At 38.1% G+C, this 25,357-nt stretch overlaps 1 protein-coding gene across 1 annotated transcript in view; it reads right to left on the bottom strand.

The window, feature by feature from the left end:
- Positions 1–1,152: 1,152 nt before the first annotated feature.
- The window catches only part of LOC145991671 (uncharacterized), a 72,654-nt gene continuing 48,449 nt past the window's right edge, over positions 1,153–25,357 (bottom strand). Inside the window, exons 3-4 of the mRNA XM_083127734.1 lie at positions 2,779–2,931; positions 1,153–1,324 (exon numbers count right to left, since the gene is read on the bottom strand). Of these exons, the coding sequence (XP_082983860.1) occupies positions 1,153–1,324; positions 2,779–2,931 (325 nt within the window). The remainder of the gene's footprint in view (positions 1,325–2,778; positions 2,932–25,357) is intronic.

Below are 25,357 nucleotides of genomic sequence, written 5' to 3' on the forward strand. Positions count from 1 at the left end.
ATAAAATAGGTCGTATTGTGTTTATTTTTAATTTCTTTAATGATCAGTATTTAAAGATAAAGCTCCTGCGTTGTGTTAAATTTCCCTGTAACTTGTCAAAGTGTGCTCCATAGTAAGGTAAATCGACGCCCAGTGATTTGAATAGTTAATTGAGGGTTGACCGTTTACCCTTTTATGTGTAGAGTAATGTGTGTTAAAATTTGCCCAGGTCGCGGAAGTGATGTTTTCTTTGTTATTGAGTTCTAATTTAATTTTTGCTCGCACCGAAGGTTAATTGAGATATTCCGGCAGCTGGAGTCGAATTGAGTATTGCATCACGCAGCAGAGCTGTAATTGTGTTTGAAAGAAGGAGAAAGGGTTTGTAGCAAATATCCCCGTCCGAGAAAATTGGTAAATATCATACTCGCTGCTAGACGCGCATGTTCTTGTGAACAAAAGTTAAATCGTTAATTTTGATAATTGTTCTTATTGAGAGCTGGCTCATATTAATTGTAAAGAGCACAGGAGCAGAAATTAACGACCAAATTCAAGAAGTTCCTGTTAAACAAAAGAACGAGTACGAGCCGTGCAAGTATACTTTTATGTTGATACATCCCATGGAAGTGATAGATTGAGTGAATGGATGAATGCTACAGGGGGAGATGTACTGTGTTTTGTTTAGTAAATGTTAGATTCCAATACGTATATTTTACCGTTCGTACGAGCAATCATTCGTTGTTTACAGGTACCAGGTGTGTCAGATACAATGCTATTTATTATTATGTTTGTGTTCCGACAGATCTCAGATAAAATTAAAGTGATTTATTTCAAGGTATTTTATCCCCGTCCCCGCACTGAAAGGGAACCATTACCGTCGAAGACACGAACTGAACCTGGATCGTTTGCTATCGCATGAACGGCATTTCTTGCCAATTTGTGAGTGGTACTTAAATGTATTTAATCTTAATAATAATGTTAAAAATATTTCAAAGCGTAGTAAATAAAACCAGATTTTACATCAAAAGATTTCCCCCTTACAGAATCTGTATTATTGATACGGATAAGCAAGGGAATTGAAGACTATGCAATGGTATGGCTTTATTTTACAATTATTTAACATCTAAAATTTAGTGCTCCGGTGAAAATTATCCTGCTTTATGAAACCGTTGAAACTTACGTTTCGGCATCTGTGCAGAAGGCAACTGACGGCATGGTAACATTCCAGTCCTGTTCTTCAAGATCAAGGACTCCTTTGACTGGGTTCTTCTGCCACTGGTCCCAGCAGGAGGAAATGGTGAATACCATCAGGGACACAAAGAGAACAGTTGCAATCAGCCAGATGATCCTGTGCAAAAGGAAGGTTTCCATCCTTAAGAGAGACTATATATAACTGAGGGAAAATTCTGCATGAAAACTGCTTTATTTTACGTTGTTGACAAAAGCAAATATTTATTCAGTTTGTAACTTTTACAAGCTAATAGTTTTGAATCTGGTATTATATTACACGCCAGCATTCATCAACACCAATCTCAACAAAATTTAGTCCGATTCCACCCATACGTCTGCGTAAAGTGCAGATATGGAAAATTGGATATATATGTTGTGCCCTGGTAGGACAATTTTGAAGTTAAAGTGGCAGCTTGTTTGATAGTTCTCACTTTGAAAAAAATTGAAGGAAACATTTTGTTTTTTCTGGTCGACCTACACGGTACTTTCATTGTCTTAAAAACACTTCACGCATTTGAAAATACATTGAGGACGCATTATCTATATCTATATATATATATATTGCTAGTAACATCGGGATGCAACAAAATGAAGCAATGCTTTACGCTTTCATTCGCATGTCTCCTGTAAATTTTGCTTGAAAATTAGGACAAACATCAAAATATATGTATAATATTTCAGTTGTTGCTGGCCACTACTATCCCCCACCCTAATGGGTCACACATGCAGTAGCTCTTAGATAGGTTTTACGGAGATGGTGCCAAAGAGTTTAGGCATTTCGAAACTATTAGTCTGCTACGAAGTTTCTCCTTCCATTTTTTCCGAAAGTAAGGTTTTCACATTGAAATCAAATTGTTTTGGGAATTTATTTCAGGTGTGTGATATATGTGTTCGTGCTAGCTACGTGCATAAAGTGAACTCAGAAGTTGTCAAATGGACATAAGCTACTCTCTTCCACAACTACACTTCTTCCTATGTGAAAAAGTGAATGCAGCTATTTTAATTCCGGTAAACCATACAGGAAACGTAGACTGATAACAGTTCCTGAAGTTTTTGGGCTGGATTTTGTGTTCTTTCGAAAATCAAATGATAAACTAATTTTTGAGCGAAGATAGTTAGGATCTTCAACAGTCACAAATGCTTAGTATAAAAGCAAGCACATTTATCATTGTTGCTTGAAAAGAGCTGGAATTACAATTTATTTTATTTAGAAAACTGTGATGAAATTGTGAAGCTAGTACACGAATACATGGGTCAAATTAGAAGATTCCTAATTTAGTTCAGTTCTTGAAAACATTAAAGCACGGGCAGAAATTCAGTGCCAGTGTTTTATTGAGAAGTGCAATAATATTACATTGTAAGGATACTATAAATCTGAAAAATAAAGATCCCTCTCAACAGCGTATTCGTGATGAGCGATTGTGTCCAAAGACGATAGAACATTCAAATTTGTCAATGTTTCTAGTCAACGAGCACATTCCTATTAATAGTAGTTATTAAGGTCTTACGAAAGTTTTACGGTGTTGTACGGCGACACATAGTACATATTTTACATATCAATGCAAAAAGTACCTCTCTACTTTCGACGAGTGCTGAAATGAGACGAATTTAATTCCATCGATGCTGCTGTTCACCATAAACTCGTGCGTAGATTTCTTCACTGAAGCAATAAAACGGAATAGGGTAGAGAAAGGTTGCCTTCCTGTCGTCATCTTTTCGTCATCTCTGAAATTATTTAAATTCGCATGATATACAACTTAATAACTATCTGACAAAGTTTTGTGATGGAAGTTAAGGAAAGAATAGTAAATGTATCGAGGCTGTGCAAGAACTACACTTTAAAAATAGAGAGGAAAAGAGCTCTTCGTGATTGATAAAATGAGGGTGAGAACGAGACAGACGTCACTAAAATCTAGACATGACAGGAACGCACTCTCCTTTATTATCATCCGTTGATAACTTAAGTGATTGATTGATTGATATGCTTTATTTTACGTCGCTTTCTGTACCACTTTTGGCTAATTGCGAAGATGGGGATGAGTGATGATGTGATGAAATTGATGATTGCACACTCACAAGCATCCATGCCCAGGCCAGGGTTCGAACCCGGGATCCCCCGGCGTCGTAGCGCGATGTACTAACCACTCCACCACGGGGGTCGTCGAAGGCTTCAGTAACTTGACTTACTTGATTCATGTCCTGGATCTCCCACTGGATCAAAGGGCTGCAACAAAGATTGAACACCATGTCCTATTCTTTGCCAACGCGTAGAAATCTGCCAAAAACTCTTCCATCTCCCCTCATCTCTTCCTCCATGACTCTTCTTCAGCTCCTCCTTGGCCTCCTTTCCCGCCTACTACTTTGTAGGTTCCATCTGAGGGCTTTATCACCACCGTATGCTTCTTCCTCAGGTTATGACCTACTCGGTTCCATTTCCATCGTCTCATTTGCACTGCGGTGTGTTCCTCTTGAGTGTGTTGCAGGAGATCCTTGTTGTTGATGATGTAAGGTCAGTAGATTTGTAGAATTATTCTGAGGCGGCGATTGATGAAGTTTGATTCGTGGACATCTTTCCAAGTTTCACAGTAGAAGTTGCTAAAGAAAATTTTGAATTTCATTCTAAATGAAATGTTACGGGTTTCCATACTGGCTAGGTGAAATTTGCTATCTTGCTGTGATTCTTGACATCGGTACTGACTGTACCATCCTTTGATATGACACTGCACAGGCATTGATACGGTTACAGTTTTAATCTGATCTCCATAAAATTGAAATTTGTGAATTAAGACTGAGATACTTTTGAATCGTATATCTTTTGTCTTCTTGCAATTGATGCAATCGATCCTCGTGCCTGCTTTGCCACTTTCTTCTTGCAATTGTGTCAGTTTCTCCTACAGATCTGCAAAGGACTGGGATAGTTTCTTGGGCGTCGTTGTCAAAGTATAAATCTTACAGGCGTTACATCATTTTCCATCGAAGTCAGGTTTTCGCTCTAAATGTTATATTTCTTGTGACTAGATCAATAGGTTAGAAATATTTTGATTGAAAGTACGAGAAAACCTCGCCAAGAGATTATTTATGCTTGTTCATTAACTGGAATTGTTCGACTGCCAAGCAATCTCAAGAATGTGCACGCATTATTATTTTCTCAGAGCTTTGACTGAGAGGTAAATACGTGGATCTAACATGATCCAGCGTGTTCGAAAGGTGTAATAACCTTTGGAGGCTAAAGATTATAAAAGCTAGCTCGCCCAAGGGCTCGCTCTCATTTTACTTTATGTCGAATTGAACTCTAACAACGGTGTACGAAGTTTACGGCTGCATAAGCCTTGTACTTGCAGCCACTCGTGCGGGATTGCTCAGAAGAGTGAGCCGAGGGTCGCAGTACCAAACCTCTGCGTCAGTCACAATACGGTCAGCTGGGAGCATTTGGACAAAGATACGTCATCAGTCTACCAGGTATGAACAAGCGTGAATAGTCCAAATCAAACATTCATATTTTTTCCTTTCCCACAGTCGGAACAGGTTCGATTACAAGTGATTTAAGCTCTACCTAAATGTGTCATTGTTGCATCCCTGTGACCTCAGATCCCTGGTAAAAGGGAACTACAACATGGTGGAGGAGATACGGGCAACTCTCTGCAACTGACTACCCTTCTTTACCAATTTCTTCAAATTGAATTAGCCCCCCCCCCCCTCCTACTTTGGCAGCATCTCACAAATTAACCTTTCCCAGCAGTCACAATTTAATACTCGCACAGTACGGTTAAGATGCTTCAGGCCCAGTGACAATCTTGTACATTACCATACGGAATACAACCAATATTTTTTTGTGCCGCCCCCCCCCACAAAATCTAGTTCTTATTTACAATATTCATTCTGTACGTGCTTAAGCACCATTCACACCGGAATGAGAACAATTGCTTGTATTTATTTGAAAAACGACATATGAATGAATCAACTAAGTGCATCCTCCTACTTTCATTTGCTCTTTGGTCAGCACGACGAACTCTAGTCTATGAATACGTCCCAGATAGCATTGCACGAACACCTAGATGCCTCCTTCAACAAAATCATACAGTTAGTTACAGCAATTCCGGCGGTTCCCTCCCCTTCACTAACATGGTTAACATCTGCTAACAGAAACTACCCCCAATTCTTACTAGGATTAGAAACCCCCAGCAGAATCCGGCACCAACCCTTGGCAAGCACCCCAACTAACATTCCGAATAACTCTAACAATACTAATAGCACCAATAACACTACTGCAGAACTCCTCACCACTGACATGGTCACTCCAGTCCCAACTGAGCTATATCCGACCCCTTTCGGCGGAAACAACCCCAAGGAAGTCGAGCAATTTTTCATGAGAATAGAGAGTGTAGATGGACAAGATGCAACCCTGTTTTGCTCCCGTATTGACATTTCTTTGGACAGTTACTTTGTCGTTGTGAATTACTTGCCATCTGTATTCAAAGTAGAAGTTTGTTTTAAGTTCTACAATATTTTCCGGTATTCCTAAACCCTACCACATCGATTTCCTCTTGAAAGAATCACAGGCCGTTAGGAAGTTGGTGAATACTAGATACGATGTTGCATTTAACTCATTGTACTGCTCCACTATGATACACATTGTACTGATCTGGTCAATGCAGGATCTATTGTTACATAACTGAGTATTCTCTTCTTAGTGTCTGCTCAATGGAGTCCGTTATTCTACCAATCAGGATCCTCGAAAATACTTTGATTGGCACAGATTGCAACAATCGAAAATGAAGCACATATTTTATTTTTCTTTTCAAAAGATAACACCAATTTTGTTTCCTCTGTACCTGGGACCTTCTGAGAAACTGGTGCCATAGCTAATCCATGGTGTTCGTCATAGAGATCAGATGGATATTCCAAATCAACTTTCAAGAAACAACCCTCTGGATGATCTTCAGACCAATTTAGGAAATTCCTGTCTTCAAGTTCTTTCTCGCTCATCCATTCGTAATTACCGATTGGCAGTGATCGAGTCATGACATCCCCATATAAATTATTCATATCGACATAAAACATGTATTTAGATGCTTGACAAGGATTGTAGCTATCTAAATATTGATTGTGTGCTTTTGCATATCTTAAAGGACACTGGACTATACCACCACGTTTAGCAGATTCAATAAACATGATCTGGTCAATATCACTAATAAGACCAATTCCAACTTTTGTATTTAAAAGCATAGCCTGCCAGGATAAACCAGGTGTTGGGTACATATAATTTAAAACAACGTTCTCGAAATTTTTTAAAAACATCAGCCAACTGAAGAGTATCTAAAATCAAATACTTGTCATAATAATCCCCCATTGTTTTGCAATTTAGTGTTTTCAAGATTCTCTGTGCATATGGATAATCTTCCTCACTACATTCTTCATCCTGAAGTTTGTTATAAAATTTATCTCTCGATGGTAACTGTGTCTCATTGAATTTTTCAGAATCATACGTGTAATCATATGTGTAGACCCCTTTTCTTTTCAGCAATTCTATCTTATCCTCACCAAAATATTATTTTGTATGAACAAATTCGTCGTTAGTTAATTGACTCACCAGAGTAGCTAAACTGCTAGAAAAAAATTGATATGAATCCAGGAATCTAAGCAGAACTTTTTTTTTCCATTTTCTAATTTGATAGTTTTCTCTATAGCAATATATTTATTTTTACTGATTGGTATAATATTAATATTCTCTGCATCATATCCAATTTTTTGATAAATAAATGTGTATCAAAATTTTGCAAATTGTGGATGAATGCTGGAATGAAGTTAGGTTTTTGTATTTGCAAATTACGTGAATTACAAATTGTATGAATATATTCTCCATTAAAATTGTTGTGGTGTTTCTTTTTTTCACTATCAGAAATAAAATATCTATTACAGTATTTGCAACTTAAAGTATTATCATGTTCCCATTTTTGTTGTGGTGTAAGATCTTTTATTGGTATTTCTTTATGTAAGATTGGACCATAAATTTCCACCCACTCTCCAAGTTTTTGAATCAATTTTTCGACTACATCTTCACCTCGATAAATATATAGAAGTGGATTACTTTTTCCATAAGTGTTTATCAGTTTTAGTGGAACACCACATACTTTATGTTTAGCTGTATGTGTTGTACTTGATGCATTCGAATCTGGGATACATGTTGATATTGGTTCTTGTATTGTTTCGAAATCTGCATAAATTACAAATGGATGTTGTACCAATGATTTATAATTACTAAATTTTATACTTTTGGATAATAAATTATAAGTCCTAGGAGGGTAGAGAGAACAATTTTTAATATGTTCCTCTAATTTCTCTTTACATGTTTTCCCACCTCTTCCATCACATTTTGACAAGCATCGATCACATGTAGTAATTTTATGACAATCTGATGTTTTTTTTGTTTCCTTACTAATTTTGGGAGATTTTGTATGATACAATAGTGTTTTTTGTTTCCTTCTGTAACATATAATAATCTTATAATTTGTGCACCATATGCTGGTGCATGGTGTCTGAGTACACAAATTTCATCTTTTTCATTAACACCATAAATATGCACAGCTATTGGTCGATTGTAGTATTCTTCATATTGTTTTTCAAATTGATCGATAGCTGAGATATCTACTGGATATTTTATTCCTGATATAGGTTTTTTAAACTCTCCTATATATTCAAAATAATTATAATTAGAGACAAGATGTTTATTGTCAGTTACTGGATGAAAATAGGCTATGAGACACCATTTATTGTCATTATTTTGAATATTCAATACAGTTCTTTTGTTTTTAATGTGGTCGGGTAATTCAATATAACTAGATCCACCAAGAGGCTCATATTTCGATATGTTTAATTCAAGTTTATGGTTTGTATCACAAAGTGACCAACCCGAACCTCTCCCTTGGAATTGTTGTTGTTTTAACTTAAGTTCTTCACAAATTTTATCATAAATATCATACAAAAAAAGAATATCATTATAGTGTAAAATTAACACACAAGTACGATGAATATATTGTTCTTTCTCACTATGAGAATTTATATAAATAGAGAATAGATTAAAATATATTTTGAGAGAACATATTTTAAGTTTATTTTGAATTGCATTTATATTTTTTTTTCAGTTTATTTAAAGAATTTGGAATATTTGAGGCTTCATCATTTATGTCTGATGTGGTATATTTTTTATACATTTTTTTTTGTTTTTAGTTGAATTTAATATTTTTGTTATTCATTTTTTTATAATTTGTGTACATATATAATTATATATATATATATATTTTAAAATGTTAGGTTTTTACATTTATTTTTTAAAATAAAATTTCTTAGGTTTTATATAATTTAATTTTTTTAAAAAAATGTTAGGTTTTATATATCCAATTTTTTCAAAAATATGGTAGAACAATTTATACTTAACAAAAATTAATTTTAAATTTATATATTATTAGTATTCTACACATCGAGGTGCATACATATATATTTTTATATATAGCTTTTTCTTCTAAAAATATATACATACATTTCAGATGTAAATTAATCAGAATATATATATTTGGAAAATATTTATATATACTGCACTGCTAATAACTTAAAATAGTATCTACACATGTCGGACGTAAATTATCAGAATACACATTTAATAAATAATTATATATATACAGCACTGCACTGCACTGCACTGCAAAATAACTCAAATCACTATCAACACATTTATTTCTCTTAAAAAATATGATAATTGTAAATATATGCTTAAAAATATACTAATTTAGGCTCACTATAGAATTGAGTAGTTGAACTTTGATAAAAAAAAACATAATTATTTTCTATGATATAAAGATGGTAAAATTTGGATTTTTTGAATATTTTCCTCTCGGAAAATTAGCTGAAATCGAGATAAAATAAATAAATACGAAATGAATGTTCTAGAACATATATTATACACTACTCATGTACAATGTCAACTGAAGGTAAATGGGGTTGGGAGGTTACAAGATGTTACACACGTACACCACTAAAAGTCAAATTGAGCTTACCTACTATTTGCAGAAGATGTTCGAAATGAGCCCCATTCACTTCTTGGCAGTAGAACAGACGAGTATGAAATGCACTTCGCACTTTGCTGAACGTGTCTGCTGAAATGTCTCTACAGGCTGCCATTATTCTTTGTTACAAATCAGCAAGACTACTAGATTCTGTTTTGTACACAACATATTTAAGATGTCCCCAAAGGAAAAAATCGTTCGGACACAAATCAGGCGTTCTCGCATGCCATTTAATGGTACCAAGACGGCCTATCCATCTATTGGGATAATGTTCGTTCAAGTACTCACTTACGTCCCGGCTGTAGTGTGCAGGACATCCATCTTACTGAAAAACGATATTGTCCGCATCAAATTCAGACACACCGTTGACATCGACTGAGTTTTCTACAAAATCCGTTACACTGTGTCACGTAGCATTGCAGCTACAGATTACTGTTTAAATTGCCAGTACGAAATAGGCGTCCAATTATGTGTTTTCCTACATGCCCACACATTAACCTTCTCAGGTCTTTGAGTATGACCTTCCCTCACAACATGGGTATTAACACCTGCCCATACTCGAACATTGGTGTTTATTAACACAGCAATTTAGCATAAAAGAACATTCGTCACTGAAACAGATGTTGTGTAAGAAGTTCTCTTTGTTAGCAATCCTGTCGCACATAATTTCGCAAAACTCAATTCGTCTATCGAAATCATCATCTCCTACCAGTAGTTCTTGCTTTATCTGCAGTTTGTAAGGATGAAATTTTTGAAATTTTAACACCTTACTGATAGAACTTCGTGGAATGTTACTAGCTTCTTCTATTTGTCTGAGAGACGTTTCAGGGTTACGCGTCTTGTAACTTCCAACACTGTTGCCTCATCGATGTGAGGTCATCCTGGACGTCGTCTGTCATTGACGCTTTGCATTTCACGGAATTTTTTCACAAGGTCTGAAACATACTTATGGTCAATAGTAAGGCGTTGGAGATACAATTCGTTAAATCGTCTAGCAGTGGTACGGTAGTTTCTGCCACATTCACCGAAAATAAAGATAATTTCCACTTTGTCTGCGCCAGTAAGCGCCCTTTCGGCACCATTCATTTTTCTCGTTGTTGCAAACACTTGAACCATCAACACACACACAAACAGAGCCAAGGTAACGGAAGATACAGGAAACACGTTAGTAGAAGATAGTGTGTACCACACTACAACTCTTTTACGTCCAGTATTTCAAATTGACTTCGAATTTTTACGGTCCCGTCTGTTTGCTTTCAAGAACACAATCAGAATAGTCCTGTTGAATCTTCATCCCGGTAGTCACATTGATTACTTGGTCTGGTTCGATACTCCGTCTGCATTCTCCTTCAAACAAATGAATGGGGCTCATTTCGAACATCTTCCGTAAATAGTAGATAAGCTGAATTTGACTTTTAGTGGTGTACGTGTGTAACATCTTGTAACCCCCAACCCCATTTGCCTTCAGTTGACATTGTACATGTCACCATTTGACTTAAGTTGCAATTGTGTACGTCGGTCCTTGTCCTCCTGGTAGCAATAACAGATGATTTTCTTTCTTGCCAAACCTGGTCTCTTTTCCCGTATCTTATGCTTTAGTTGGTCGAGGAGATTAGCGTAGTATTGTCCCGTAATTGTTTGACCAGTGGAAAGATAATCGATCAACAGAATCCCTTTCGCATCCCAAAACACTGACGCCATTACCTTTCCGGCCGACCGTATTGCCTTTGCTTTCTTTGGTGGTGGTGAATCAACATGTTTCCACTGCTTTGACTGTTGTTTTGTCTCTGGGGTATAGTAGTGGACCCACGTTTCATCTGTCGTCACAAACCGGTGCAAGAAATCTGTTTGGTTTATCTTAAAACGAGTCAAACATTGTTCGGAAATGTCCACTCTGATGCGTTTATGGTCCTGTTAAAAGTCGCGGCACCCATCTTGCAGATAATTTTCTCATATCCAATTCAACTGTTAAAATGTGATACGCCCGTTCGGATGACATTCCTATAGCTTCAGCAATTTCACGCACTTTCAGTCGGCGATCCTCCATGACCAATTTATGCACTTTTTCAATAATTTCTGGGGTAGTAGCACATTTTGGGCGACCACTACGTGGATCATCTTCTAAGCTGTCCCGACCAAATTTAAACTCGTTTGTCCACTTTGCAACAGTTGAATATGAAGGAGCAGAGTCCCCCAGTGTGTTCAGAAAATCGGCATGAATTTCCTTTGCTTTCATACCTTTCTTTACGAAGAACTTAATCACCGCTCGAATCTCGATTTTTTTCCATCTTCACAAAGCACTGCACGGGAACAACTACAAAGTGACCTCCGCACCACAGATATCTACCCAGAACACTGACGCGCCACGTGTTTATTAATAAAGGATGGCCTATTACTATGCCGGAACCTCGTTGTCCTAGCACTGACATCTGGTGGTGATTCCGAGAACTTTTCAAACCACCCTCGTATATAAATTATATGTGTGTGTGCCTGTGTAATTATTATTAGTATTCCATTTTATACGTATACTTTTCTGACGATGGGCGATTAATAAATTAACTCACCAAGCGATGCTCTGTTGCAACGATGCATCTCAACTTTACATTTTTTAAAGTGACAATCGATCATATGAGGGGCGATCAGGTTGCTCCGATCCTAACATAGAAGGAATGACGTTATGATTGATTTTTTTTATTTTGTTATTGTTTAGTGATCCTTCATATGCTTTCACTCTGAATTGCAAATCTGAGTAATGTACAGTTTTATTTTTACAGGGGTCTAACTGAGTGAAGGTGTGTCAATGTGCCAGAATAGAGAAGACTGAGGTGAGAGCGGTGAACAAATATTTTGTGAAGAAGAAGTGGACGGTATTCAAAATTCAGGTGGAGCACCAAGAACTGCCATGACAACCGAAAAGATTAACAAAGTCCACGATATCGTGCTAAAGGATCGTCTAGTCACTATCCGTCATGTTGCTGATATGTGTGGCTTGTCATATGGCACTGGGCAAAACATAATTACCCAGGAATTCTAAATGAAAATAATTGCTACAAGATGGATCGCTCGAAACCTCACCCAAAATCAGAAGCGCACACGAGTGTTCATAAGTCAAGAACGTCTTGACAAGTTTCGTGCTTATATAGACGATTTCCTTGACCGATTTGTAACTATCGATGAAACATGGGTCCATCACTTCGATCCAGAAACAAAATGACAAAGAATGGAGTGGAAACACCCACATTCTCCACCAACGAAGAAGTTCAAGGTGCAAACGTCAGCCAAGAAGGTGATGGCCTCAGTTTTCTGGTACTGAAAGGGTGTTCTTCTTGTTTGTGGACTATCTACAAAGAGGCCAAACCATCACTGGCACATACTACAGTGATCTAATCAATAAATTACGTGATTCCATCAAGAAAAAGAGGCGTGGGATATTAACCCGTGGTGTGCTCCTTCACCAGGACAATGCACCTGTTCACACCTCACGCATTGCGAGGGCCGCTATCGCAGACGTATCGTTCGAATTGCTGCCCCATCCAGCCTATTCCCCAGATTTGACCCCCAGTGATTTCCATTTGTTCAAACATTTGAAGAATGACATTCGTGGGCAAAAAAATTCTGATGATTCTGAGGTGATAAGATAAGGGGTGTGGACTCATGGTTGGAGGACCAGTCGGAAGATTTTTTTTAAAAAAGTTATCCAGGAGGCGTTGGAGCACCGATGGGAGAAGTGCATTGGAGTTGCAGGGGAGTATGTTGAAAACTAAAAAGAAATTGAAACCCGTATTTTCCTCACGCAGTTAGTATTGGGAACGGACCGTGAGGGGATACATTTTGTTCTTAGTGACACGGCTTTTCAACGAAAATGGTAATATGTTTCTTACACCATTGTAAAGATTAGATTCAGAAGAATATGTATGCTGGTAAAAAAAAGTTTTGCATATTGCAAGTTTTTCATATTCTGCATCACTGGCGCCACAAATCTCCATACCTTTGAAGCGCACACATCAACCGAAGGCCAATTCAACACTCAAAAAAGCAGATACATGTCTGTGGCCGGGTTTTAAAGCATGTTTCACGTTTTAATCTTGTGATTTACCCACCGATTGTCTCGCAGTTCGTAAGAAGGGGGAGTGTAAAGCACTGGACGTCTCAAGGAAGGTTGTAATGGTTGTCATGGAGTGAGTTTGCATTTTAGAAATGCCACGAAACACACTTTCGGCAGTGGATAGAATCAGACTAGTGACTCTACTACATGAAGCAAGTGGACGTAGTACATCGGGTAGGCTGTAATTAAAGTGACGTTTCTATAGTGTGGAAGAAAGTCCAGGAGACCCAATCAATAGCAGATAGGCCCAGAGAAGGAAGACCATGCAAAACATCGGGTGCACAAGACAGGCATACCTGTATTTCTGCGCGCAGACGTCCTACGTCCACAGCAACCCAACTCCAGAAGGAGCTCCCTGAGGCCTCGGGGATCATGGTGTCCACCCAAACGGTGCGAAACCGACTACACTATATTGGAATTCATGCCCGTTGATCTTTGAAGGTTCCCCGACTCACTGCACGACGTAGGGCACTACGCGTAAGATGGGTTAGACAACATGAAAAGTGGACCCGGGAACAGTGGTCACAAACACTGTTTACAGATGAAGTACAGGTTAGTCTGCACCCCGATGATAACACTATACGTATCTGGAGAGCAAATGGGCAGCTGTTCAATGAATCGTTCATGGTGGAACGCTTCCAGCAACAGGGTGGTTCAGTACTGTTCTGTGCAGTAATCATGTTGGGTCGTCGGACGCCATTAGTTCACATACAGGGTACTATGGATGCACAGACATTCTTCGACCCGTCGTTAGGACATTTGCGCAGGATGTTGGTGCAGGATTCACTTTGGTGGACGATAATTCCCGTCCTCACCGTGCCCGTTCAGTGGACCTTTTCCTTCGAAGGCATGCAATCTGTCGGATGGACTGGCCAGCAGTTTCCCCCGATATCAGTTGTATCGAACATGCCTGACACCTTCTAAAACGTACCATTGCAAACCGCCCTCACCCACCACAAACCCTACGTGAACTCATACACGCTGAAATTCAGGAATGGGACAATCTTCCACAACTTGCATTGGATAACCTGGTTTTCAGCATGCCCCGTCCTGTTCGAGAACGTCTACGTGTTCGTGGAGGCCACACATGTTACTGACTAGACGCTGAGGGGGTTCTGATAGGTTTACTCACCTTGGTAATTGGTGATCTTTTTGTTGCATCTTACTTTGGTTATTAAAGCAACTTTGTTTCTTTGGTTATATCTTTCAGAATTTTATTTAACTATGTTTTGTGTTTTGTATTTCAATTGCCCTAGTCGGAGGTATCGACATGTGTCGCTTCTGTGATGCAGAAAATAAAAATTTTGTTATATGCAAAACTTTTTTTGACCAGTATATATAAAATACAGGTTGCTCACAGGGGACAAGTTAAAGATGAAATGGAAAATCAAAAGCAGGAATTTTCCATGACCGAAAACTTAGGATTTCTTCGGTTTCCGATACACAGGCTTGCTGACGAGTAAATGAACGTAAGTCACATGGTTCTGTGTCTGTGGTCAGATGTGTCCGATATATATATATATATATATGTACATATATGTAGCATTCAAAAACTACAATGCATTTTCTCGATCGGAAGAGATACATATGTGTAGTCCATAGTCATAGACGTCGAAAGAAATTCTTGTAGGGGTAGTCAGGGCATTGACATATTTTAATAGTAGCGTAGTGGTAGTAATATTGGGAGTGTTTAAGGTGATTTCAGTCAATAGCCTGAACAGCAACCACAAATGATTGATTGATTGATTGATTGATTAATTTAGTTTATTTTACTTCGCGTTTTGTGCCTCTGGGCTAATTTGCGAAGATGGGGATGAGTGATGAAATGATGAAATTGATGAATGGACATTCACAAACAACCAAGCCCGACCAGGATTCGAACCCGGGACCCTTGGCGTCGCAGCGCGATGTGCTAACCACTCGGCCACAGGGTCGGGCAACCACAAATGAATAGGGACGAGTACTACTGCTATTAATATCAACAACAATAATAAATGCATACTAAGATGTTAATGGTATATTAATATTGTTATTATTGATTGGTTTATTTGGTATTTTAAGTCCACTTTTTGCACAGTAAGGCTAATCGGGACTTTACCTACAGTTTAAATTGGGATCCGAACCACTATGTGCCTCCACCGCATTATTATTATTATTGAATCCAAAGTAAATGTGTAAACGCTAGGGGCCACGTCTGTTATTTCAGGAAATTAGGTTCGCATTTACATCTTAAACGAATGGCACTTACCAAAATATAATATGTTCCAGAAATTCTGAATAATCGTAGCTCGTATATAAATGATTTCTAACCGAAAATATTTTACTCCCATTATGAGGAATTGAGATAAATAAAATCACGTTGAAACAATGGCGTTACTTTATCACAGGAACACAACACAACTGACAATGGCAAACTGACAGTAATACGAAAGAAATCTCGCCCCCTAGAAGCTTATCTTCTCGCTTCTTGGAAATTCATTCTCTTTCCTAGTTATTCATATCTCTTTGGGCGTTAAGGACTATTGAACGAAAGATTGAACATGTGATAAATGGCTGGCGCCTGGAGCTACTGACCACCTCAAGGTGTTTTCAGCTTTGCAGCACATCATTAATTGCAACAAATTGTTTTCATTCCAACATTTTTGAATAAAGGAACGTGATAAGTTGGAATAATAGCGACAAAATAATGACTGACGGAGGAAACGGCACATGTTGTCTTCAACCCTTTTGTCTTCGTGATAGGCTCGTAACAAAGGACTAGAGGCTACATTGGTTATGTGAAATATTTGATCTGGTTCACGTAAATATAACAAAAAAAGTAATAAACATCTCTTCGCACATACACAAAGCTATTATTAAGAAACCTACCGCACAAATATCGAAAAAGTTCCACAACATGTGTTGTATTGCTTTCTTTAACATCATGTTATTTATCCTTCAAGCTTGCTTGCACCCTTCCTTCGATGACGCCTTCTTGTCTTATGCATCTGAAACTACAAAAGTGTTTCTCCTTACGTGCTAACTCTCCCTCCTTCAATGTTTTCGGCTCATCTTTCCAAAACATCAGCAACGCTCTATAGCCATGCTACCGACCTTAGCAATCAGCGTAGCAACCGGCTGTATAAGCCAATATGGCCGCACCCATGCAGACGACTTTACCAGCGTATTACCAACAGGCACATCGTTGGCTTTCGGGACCTTATTGGGGTTATTGTTAGACGAAACCGCATCTGTACGAACAAAGCCTGGTAGACTTCGAAGAGAACTAAACAGAAGCAGCGAACTCCTATGGGAATAATTTCACGTTACGCTTGATTTGCTCGTACTTGACCGCGAGTCCTATTTGCGTAAAGATTTTTGTATCACGCACTTGCTGTTCCCCGAAACTTAAGTACAGGTTTATTTAACAAATCCACAATTATTTTTCATTTTTTTCAAAACCAAAGGTAAGTTGGAAAAGGTGAACGAAAGTTTGAAATATAAAAATACAATTGGTTTTGGCCGTGCCTCTAGCGACTCAATGGTATCGGCTAGTATCGGTGCAAAAATATCAACCAATACTTACTGATACCCCCTGTATCGGCCGATACCGATACATCGGTATCGGCTCAGCCCTACATGCTGATCTTTGATCAACAATCTAAATTGTTGACGTTGTCTATTGACGTGCATTTGTTAATATTGGATACCAAACTTTATTACAATAAATAGCTTCGTTAAATTGACTCTAGTGAATTTTTCATATTGTAGACTTAGTATATGGATTTTTTGATTCCCAAAATCAGAAACTGAGTGAGCATATGAATGAGTAAGAGTGTTTGTGTGTGTGTTTTTTTTTTTGTAAGTAACGGAAGTCGTCGAAATAGTCCTACACGAGATCCAACGTTTTGACCACTTTACGTTTACGCACACATTATGCAGTCTGGGTTTAGACGTGATAAAATGAATTTAAATTATTCCAGGACCTCGCTTTACCAGCTTAAGTTTTTTGGTGCATTGTTGGATTGCCGCTTCCTTTGTTCCATATGATTACTTATAAATATTATAATTGGAAACCATTTCCTTCAGAAGCATGTAAATTTTACAAAATCAAACAGCTGGTTTCAACAAGATGCTAGCAAAGCTTACACACGTAAGCTTTTGCTACAAACTGTAGGTTCGGTCTTCATGAGAAATAATTTATGTCAAATCAACAAGGTCCTCAACCTTACATTTTTTTCTTTCTTTTAAGATTTGGTTTACTGGAAGGGTTACCTGAGGAAGGAAAATGTGTAAAGTAGCAGATACAAAATATTTGTAGTTCCGAAATTACGAGGGTGCAAAAATGTGTGATTTTGACCATTATTATGTTGAACATCTTGTCAACATTAAATTGCATTATTCAACAATAAATATACCTGTAGATGTGATTCAGACGGTGTTGGAAAGATCTTAAAGGGCTCTTTCACACGAGATATCACATGCTTATCTAAAGGTAATAAATAATTGAAGGTAGTGTAAATTGAATTTTGGTAGCCATATTCTCAAAATTGGTCATTTTTCTTTAAACATATGTCATACATACACTATTTTACATTGTTTCCATAGAAAGGGAGGGGTAGCAGTAGGAGGAAGGAAAATATATTGTATACGATTTGCAAATAACATGGCCCTGTTGGCAGAAAATGAAAGGACCATAAATGCCATGCTAGCAGAAACGAAAACCCACTGTGAACAGTTCATGAGAATAAATGTGAAGACGACGAAAGCATTGGCATGATCGGAAGAGAAACCGAGAAAGGCAAAAGTGAGCGTCAGATGTGACAGAAAATATTTTCTGTATATCTATGAACAAAGAACTGAGGAAAAGACTAATGAAATGCTTTGTATGGAGTGTAGCTCTATGTGGTGCGGAATCATGGAAAATGAGAACAAATGAGAAAAAAACGATTGGAAGCTCTAGAAATGTGGCTATGGAGACGAATGAAACGGGTGAAATGGACAGAAAAATGAAACAGTGCTAGAGAGAGTCGAGGAAAAGAGCTCAATACTATAGATAATCATGAAGAGAAAAATATATTAGTTGGGCCACTGGATGAGAAGAAACTGTATCCTAATGGATGCTATTGAATAGATGGTCAATTGAAAGAAAATCCAGGGAAGAAGAAGGTACCAAATGGTTGAAGAGGTCAATATAAATGGGTCCTACGATGCTACAAAGCTCAAGACCGAACAGCACGGAGCTTGCGAGGATAAACCTGGCTTTGGGCAGAAAACAATGAATGAATGAATGATTACTCAATTACTACACAATGCCATCAGGATCCGTAGTTATGTTAAATTTAGGTTATGTTAGGTTAGGTTATGCATCATAACATATTTTGAAAGAAAAATTACTATAAATCTAAGGTAAAAGTTTGACACAAATCAAAATGAAACATAAAAACAATGTTGATTTGATTAACATGTACATGAAGCTGATATTTACATTTGCAGCTCTTAGAAATACAGGCTGATTCAAGAGTCCGGTCCTATAGGTAACTTCATTATTAGTGCACACAGCAAAAAATGGAAAGAGAGGAAAGTTGTTGGAAAGATAAGAGTTAGTCAAATGAAAACAGGTCTCCACGCTTTTAATCGAGTGAGGGATACGATTCAAGTATTCGGCGGGGAAACACTTCAACATCCAGTCTACATCCCAAATCAGATGTGATTTTCCCATTTGAGCAACCTGAAAAGAGACAGACATTCGTGGACATCGGTTTCACTTGGACGAGGACATATGCGACTGGGTAAGGTTGTGGATCCGTCTGCAGCTGCCAAGAGTTTACAAGAATGGAATTGTCCGTCATGGTTTCCTGTGGAATGAATGTGTTAACAGTTATGATATTTCTTTTAAGGTACCCAGCTGGAAAATTTTCAAATTGGTTCTCATAGTCAATATGAGTTTTTATACACTCTATTGAAACAATTGGTCAATTGTAATGAATTGTGTTCTATTGGAACGTATTTTGTGTTTACAGTATTTTGCTCTTTAAAAACACTACTATTACAAGAATTAAAAAAATCTTATCTGAACAACAGTAAATACAATGGAGAAATCATATACAACTACAATAAGTAAAATAAATGTTTGGTAAAATATGTGGAATTTGCTACTTAGGAATACTTTCACACAACAAGATAAAAATACCAAATATAATGAACACGTTTTATAAGTGTGTAAATTTATTGTGTTTAACACACATGTAGAAAATCGAAAACATACTGTTTAAGTAATAAATTAACAGGTTGTTCTTTCTACATACATGCGAAAACAGCAAAAAATTAAGTTAAACAATGAACTGGCCCACAACTCTTAAAAAATCACAAAGAAACAAAGGCCGACTAAGTTCATGAAAAAAGTTAATTTCTCCCATTGCATTAATGGCCGCGGTGGCTCAGTCGGTAACGCGTCTGACTACCATGCTAAAGGTCCCGGGTTCGATCCCCGGCCGGTTCAAATCCGGGAACTTTTCTAACGATGGAAGCGGCCCCGGCGCCCACCCAGCGTCGAATAACATGGGTACCTGGGGGAAACCCTGGGGGGTAAAGGCGGTCAGGGGCGTGATGCTGATCACATCACCCCCACTCACGACCGGATCAAGAAAGTGTGTGGCGTTACCCCCACACCCCCTATACGGCTTCATGGCGTGGTGCTATGCACAGGGGAGCACTTCTTCTTTTTCATTAACAGACATGGGAATAACCAGGGAAATTCCCTTTTGAAAAAAAAACAACTAATACCAATTCCAAGTACTAGCTGCTTTAATATTAAGTTAGTTCTTAAGATACAGTTATTTATTCTTATTCATTAGGATATACCTGACTTCAGTAATATGCATTAGAATTCAGCAAAAATTCAGTTTAAATGTGCTGTTTTTTCGATGCACTTCTAAATCACAGGAAATGAGGTGTCAATAATTATACTATACATGCTTTGAGTCAATAAATTAATATATAACATATTTTATAACGTATCATTTGGGTTTTAGTACATATCAGTTTACTGTAGGAGATAGTTGAAAGCAATAGAATTTCTACACTGTAATGAGTAGAAATTTCCAGCAGGGTAGTACACAGAATTGTAATGAAGTTTCCAATTGATTCTACAACAGAAAACAAATTGGTTCCAATATGCAGAAAATTACAATTGGATACAATTCACCAATTGGCAGCGGCGGCTCGTAGCTTTGCACAGACGCGTGCTAAAGGTAAATGTTTGTTTTACAATTATTTTACAATAATTTTACATTTACAATTATCCCCCCCCCCCAAACACATACACATTTACACACTCAGTTGGAGCCGCTACCGTACGCAGGAGTAGTTATGTACCCCCGTTGAAGTCGATAAATCAATTGATTGGAAAAGATCGATCAAAGATCAATTGATGATGTAGCTGTGTGGGCAAGCAAGTGTGGGGTTTTTGAGCGTTTTGATTGGTTGTTGGGGAAAAAGTGGGCGGGGCTTAATGATATGGACTTCCTGTTGTGAATGAGGAGCGTGATAAGTGTTTCCGGTCTGGAGTTGATAACGGGGGGCGTTTTCGGTGGGTTTGATAAGTTTGGCGGGAAGTGTTTTCTGTTGTTAATGAGGACTTGATAAGGGTTTCCGGTGTTGATAAGATAGGTGGTTATTTTTGGGGGGGCGTTTCCCGTTTGAGAGCGTTGATGAGTCTGAGATTCCTGGAAATGGGTGTAACGGTTTTCTGTCTGAATAGAACATGTCCGAACATGTTTTGGGGCGTAGGTTTGGATGAATTTGCAATTTCTGGGAGTCACGTGACTGTTTGTGACGTCCCAAAATGGAAGTCGCGTGACCAGATTATATTATTAAATTATTATTAATTTAAATATTATTATATTATTATTATGAATTGTTTTAATTCCTGTGACGCCATTTTGTTTTTGTTACGCGGGAATGTAGGTTTGGATGAATTTGCAATTTCAGGGAGTCACGTGACTGTGACGTCACAAATGGAAGTCACGTGACCATAATTGGAGTACGTGTTTCCGGTGTCTGAGGAAAGATGGCGTTGATGAGTTTGAAATTCTGGGAATCGTGATACGTGTTTCCGTTGTTTGATGAGAGATGGCGTCTAAAACTGTACTAGGAGTTGAAGTAATAAAACCGTTTGTACATACAAGTAAATGTTATTATTGTATCGAAATAAATAGATGTAATATACTTACAAAATTCTCTCCCTCCACCGACGCAGCACTGTACCAGTCGAGGCGTTACGGCAGAATGAAAAATCTGCAGTGATGGTCACAACACATGCATATCAGTTCTGTGTAGGGTTTGGTCATTAGCGGTACGGATGCAACGTCTTTGCTGATTATGCATGCCAGAGATAACCAACCGCAACTTCCGCGTTGAGTCTGCGGCGGGGCTTGATGATATGGGTTTCCTGTTGTTAATGAGGAGCTTGATAAGTGTTTCCGGTCGGGAGTTGAATTATGGTTTTTTGGGTTGCGTTTGTGGTTTGAGGGCTTTGATAAGATTGAGATTGCGGGAAGTGTTTCCTGTTGTTAATGAGGGATTGATATGGGTTTCCTGTTGTTGATGAGATGGACGGTTATTTTTGGGGGAGCGTTTCCGGTTGTTTTGATGAGTCTGAAATTGCTGGAATTGTGTGTAACGGTTTTCTGCGTGCCGGAACATGTTTTGGGCGTAGTTTTGGACGAGTTTGAAATATCTGGGGGGAAATTGGGTGGCGGTTGTTTTTCTTGGAATTGTGATACGTGTTTCCGGTGATGGCGTTGATGTGCGTTTAATTAGGGAGATAGGATGGTAAATGTCTTGTTTGCTAATCGGGGCAAGTTTGAACATGTTTTGAGCGTTTACGACCGTTGGAGGATGTGACGTAGATACAAGAAGGTATAAATAGAAGAGTTGGAAGATAGTTATGTTAGAATGGACGTGTGTGGCACAGGATTGTTTAGTAGAGGACTGAATTTTTACGAATATAGTTACGAGGAGTTCTGGGAGATTGTTCGATCTTGCGGGGAGCTGGATAGTGACCGAACAGCCCTGCACCGTCTGTTGAACTATTTTCCGTTTATGTATGTGGGGCTACGTGAACCTCCCTGGTGTGGATGTTACCTGTTTGACGAATTAGGAAATGGTGTCCATGAATATTGCGAGACGCTAAAGAAGATAGACGAGAGAAAAAAAAGAGTGGATGAAAAAACAGGATTCCCAAGTCACAGGTGTATGTGCGAACTACGTCGCAGGAAGGATGAGGATGAGATCCATGAAGCATTGAAGGGAAGAGTGAAAGAGTGGCTTGTTTTGCTGGAGAACAGAAGTTCCGTGTGGTGTTCAGCCTGCGACCGCCCTTTGTTACGTAAATTAGAAGGACATCCCTGTTTCCCTGTGTTTTCTTCCGGTGTTCGCAGATCACTGTTTCCTGTTGATGGTGAGGATAACCAGATTGAACATTTATCGCCGATACCTACAACGCCGTCACCTACAGTATCAGACGAGTTTTCTTTGTTCGACATATGAGAGTGTATACTTACCATACTCGTCTGATAGCAGGCGGTCCTTTTACCACCGATTATATGTCGGTGAATGCGAGATACAAGACTTACAGAAAGTGGCCAATAGGATTACGTCAGACTGCTGAAGAATTAGTCACTGCAGGTTTTTATTATTCAGGATTCAGTGATAGGGTGATATGTTTCCATTGTGGGTACGGAGTGTGTGATTGGACATCCGAAGATTGCCCGATTCTAGAACATTACCAGGCAATACCAGCCTGTAGTTACATACAGAGTGTTGCAGCGTTACACAGTGATTCGAAAAGTTGCAAATATTGCGACAGTGTGGAAACTACTGAAAAAACATCCGATAATCAGAGTGTGGATTCTGTGCTACTCTGTAAAATATGTTTTGAAAACTCTTGCAGTGTGGTAATTCTTCCGTGTCGACATTTTGTAGCCTGTGGGCTCTGTGCCTCTCAATTGGACAAGTGTGCGGTATGTCGGGGCAGTATTGATGATACATTGACAGTGTTCACCTGTTGAACAAAATGGATGCCTGTTTTTTGGACATTCAAGGTTTTCGAGGAGTCGAAGGAGAATTTGTGTGTAAAGAAGTAGGAATTTTAAAATTTCCTTTCGACAGTGCATTTGACTGTTTAGTGAAACCTCCATATGGTTTACACTTGTTGAGTGAAAAGTATCGCCGAGTGAATTACTGGCTCCGTACCAACAAACATGGTCTCGATTGGAATGATGGATGGCTACCGTACGAGAAATTAGAAGATCTTCTGTATTTAGTGCTTATGAATCAGCAAGTTTATGTTAAAGGTACGGAGAAAATGAAATGGGTGAAAACATTAGTGGGGAAAAACGGTGAGGGTAAGATGACTGTATGCAATATCGAAGAACTTGAATGTCCAAAGTTAAGCAGTGTCAAAAACAGTGCAGAAAGTTTAAAATGTAAAGAACATGGTAAAGGTGAAAAAACCTGTGCAGTTGAAAATGTCTGGAAAATGTACACTTTTTATTGTAATAAATAAAAGAAATGTTCAAAATATACAAATGTTTTATTTATAATTGATAGTATGGATATAGAATAACACAAATATTTTATTTACAATTGATGATATAGAAGGTTTACAATACCTGAAGGGTTATATTACAATACATAAAATAACAAAGACAGAATTACAATACATAAAAATAACAATGGTTCATTTACAATATGGAATAGATTTACAATGGATACTTTACAGCATCAGATACATAACATAAGTTATTTACAATATCAATGTGTGTCCAAGATTGTTCTGAAGATATATTTCAATCATTAATTCGTTGTACCAAAGTACATAAAAATAGTTTAATACATCGGGTACTTCTTTTTTTTCTGAAACCATATTCTTTTTTATACAATATACAAAAGCCTCCATTTCGGGTTGTAATTTATGATAACGTTCGTTCATTAATTTTTGCAGAGGTCTGAAAAGATTACACATAAATAAATGTAGTTCAGAGGCTGTGAAAATGAAAGCATCCGGTGAATGATGTTGATACATCGAGATGCAACGTTTCCCGAAAAAATTTACACCACTAACGGTGATATTTCCAGTAACCAAATAATTGAATCGTCGACCAGTGTCGACGTAATTCAGTAAGTCAGATTTTAAAGCACACAGTTCTCTAATCTGTTTAGAATCGATGCGTACGGGTGATCTCCCCTGTTGCGAAAACTCCCACACCAAATTGAAAGGGGATTCCTTTTCGAATCCTATGGCTACGTACTTGTTTTTTTCCTTGTTCAGAAAATATGTGTTTGCAAGATAGAGATCTAAACATGCATCTACGTCATGTAGTTTAGGACACTCGATTTTGTCTGTGGAAAAACCAATTTCCCTACGTCTCTTTATGAAATCACAGTCCGTAGTCACATCCATTCCCTCGTCAGCCGTCTCGTTCTTGATAGTAACGGTTTCTAATTTAATAGGTTGCACACGTTTGCGAGGTTTACGTTTGGAAACATCATCCTTATGGGTCATACGTGTTACAAGTTTGTCGTGTTTCTCCATTATAGAAGCCGCAGTAGGTTCCATGGTGTGTTCACTAGAACTGTCTCGATGGCACTGAGAGAAAGATACGGCAGCACATATTTTAATTAGATTTCTTCATGACGCGAGCCTGGATCGTGTGGATAGAACAACACGTTTGTTCCCCTCTGGAACACTTGGAATGTGGTAAACATTTGAAGATCTGACGAAAACGGTGTAGGATATATCCATCTTTACTGATACCTGGTGGAAATGTGTGGATGAAATCCTTGGTTGTAACGTGACGTGCTTTGTAATAAGCATACACGCAACAGTAATGACCGCATGTTGTGGCCAATACCCCCTGTAAGGGAATGTTGTTGTAAGTCCAGACCGAGGAATGGCTATTCAGGAAAGTTACGAATTCTTGATAGAAAGGATGAAATCCGT

This window comes from Lepisma saccharinum, chromosome 8 (assembly GCF_977018435.1).
Source record: "Lepisma saccharinum chromosome 8, izLepSacc3.1, whole genome shotgun sequence".
NCBI classification, from domain to species: Eukaryota; Metazoa; Arthropoda; class Insecta; order Zygentoma; family Lepismatidae; genus Lepisma; species Lepisma saccharinum.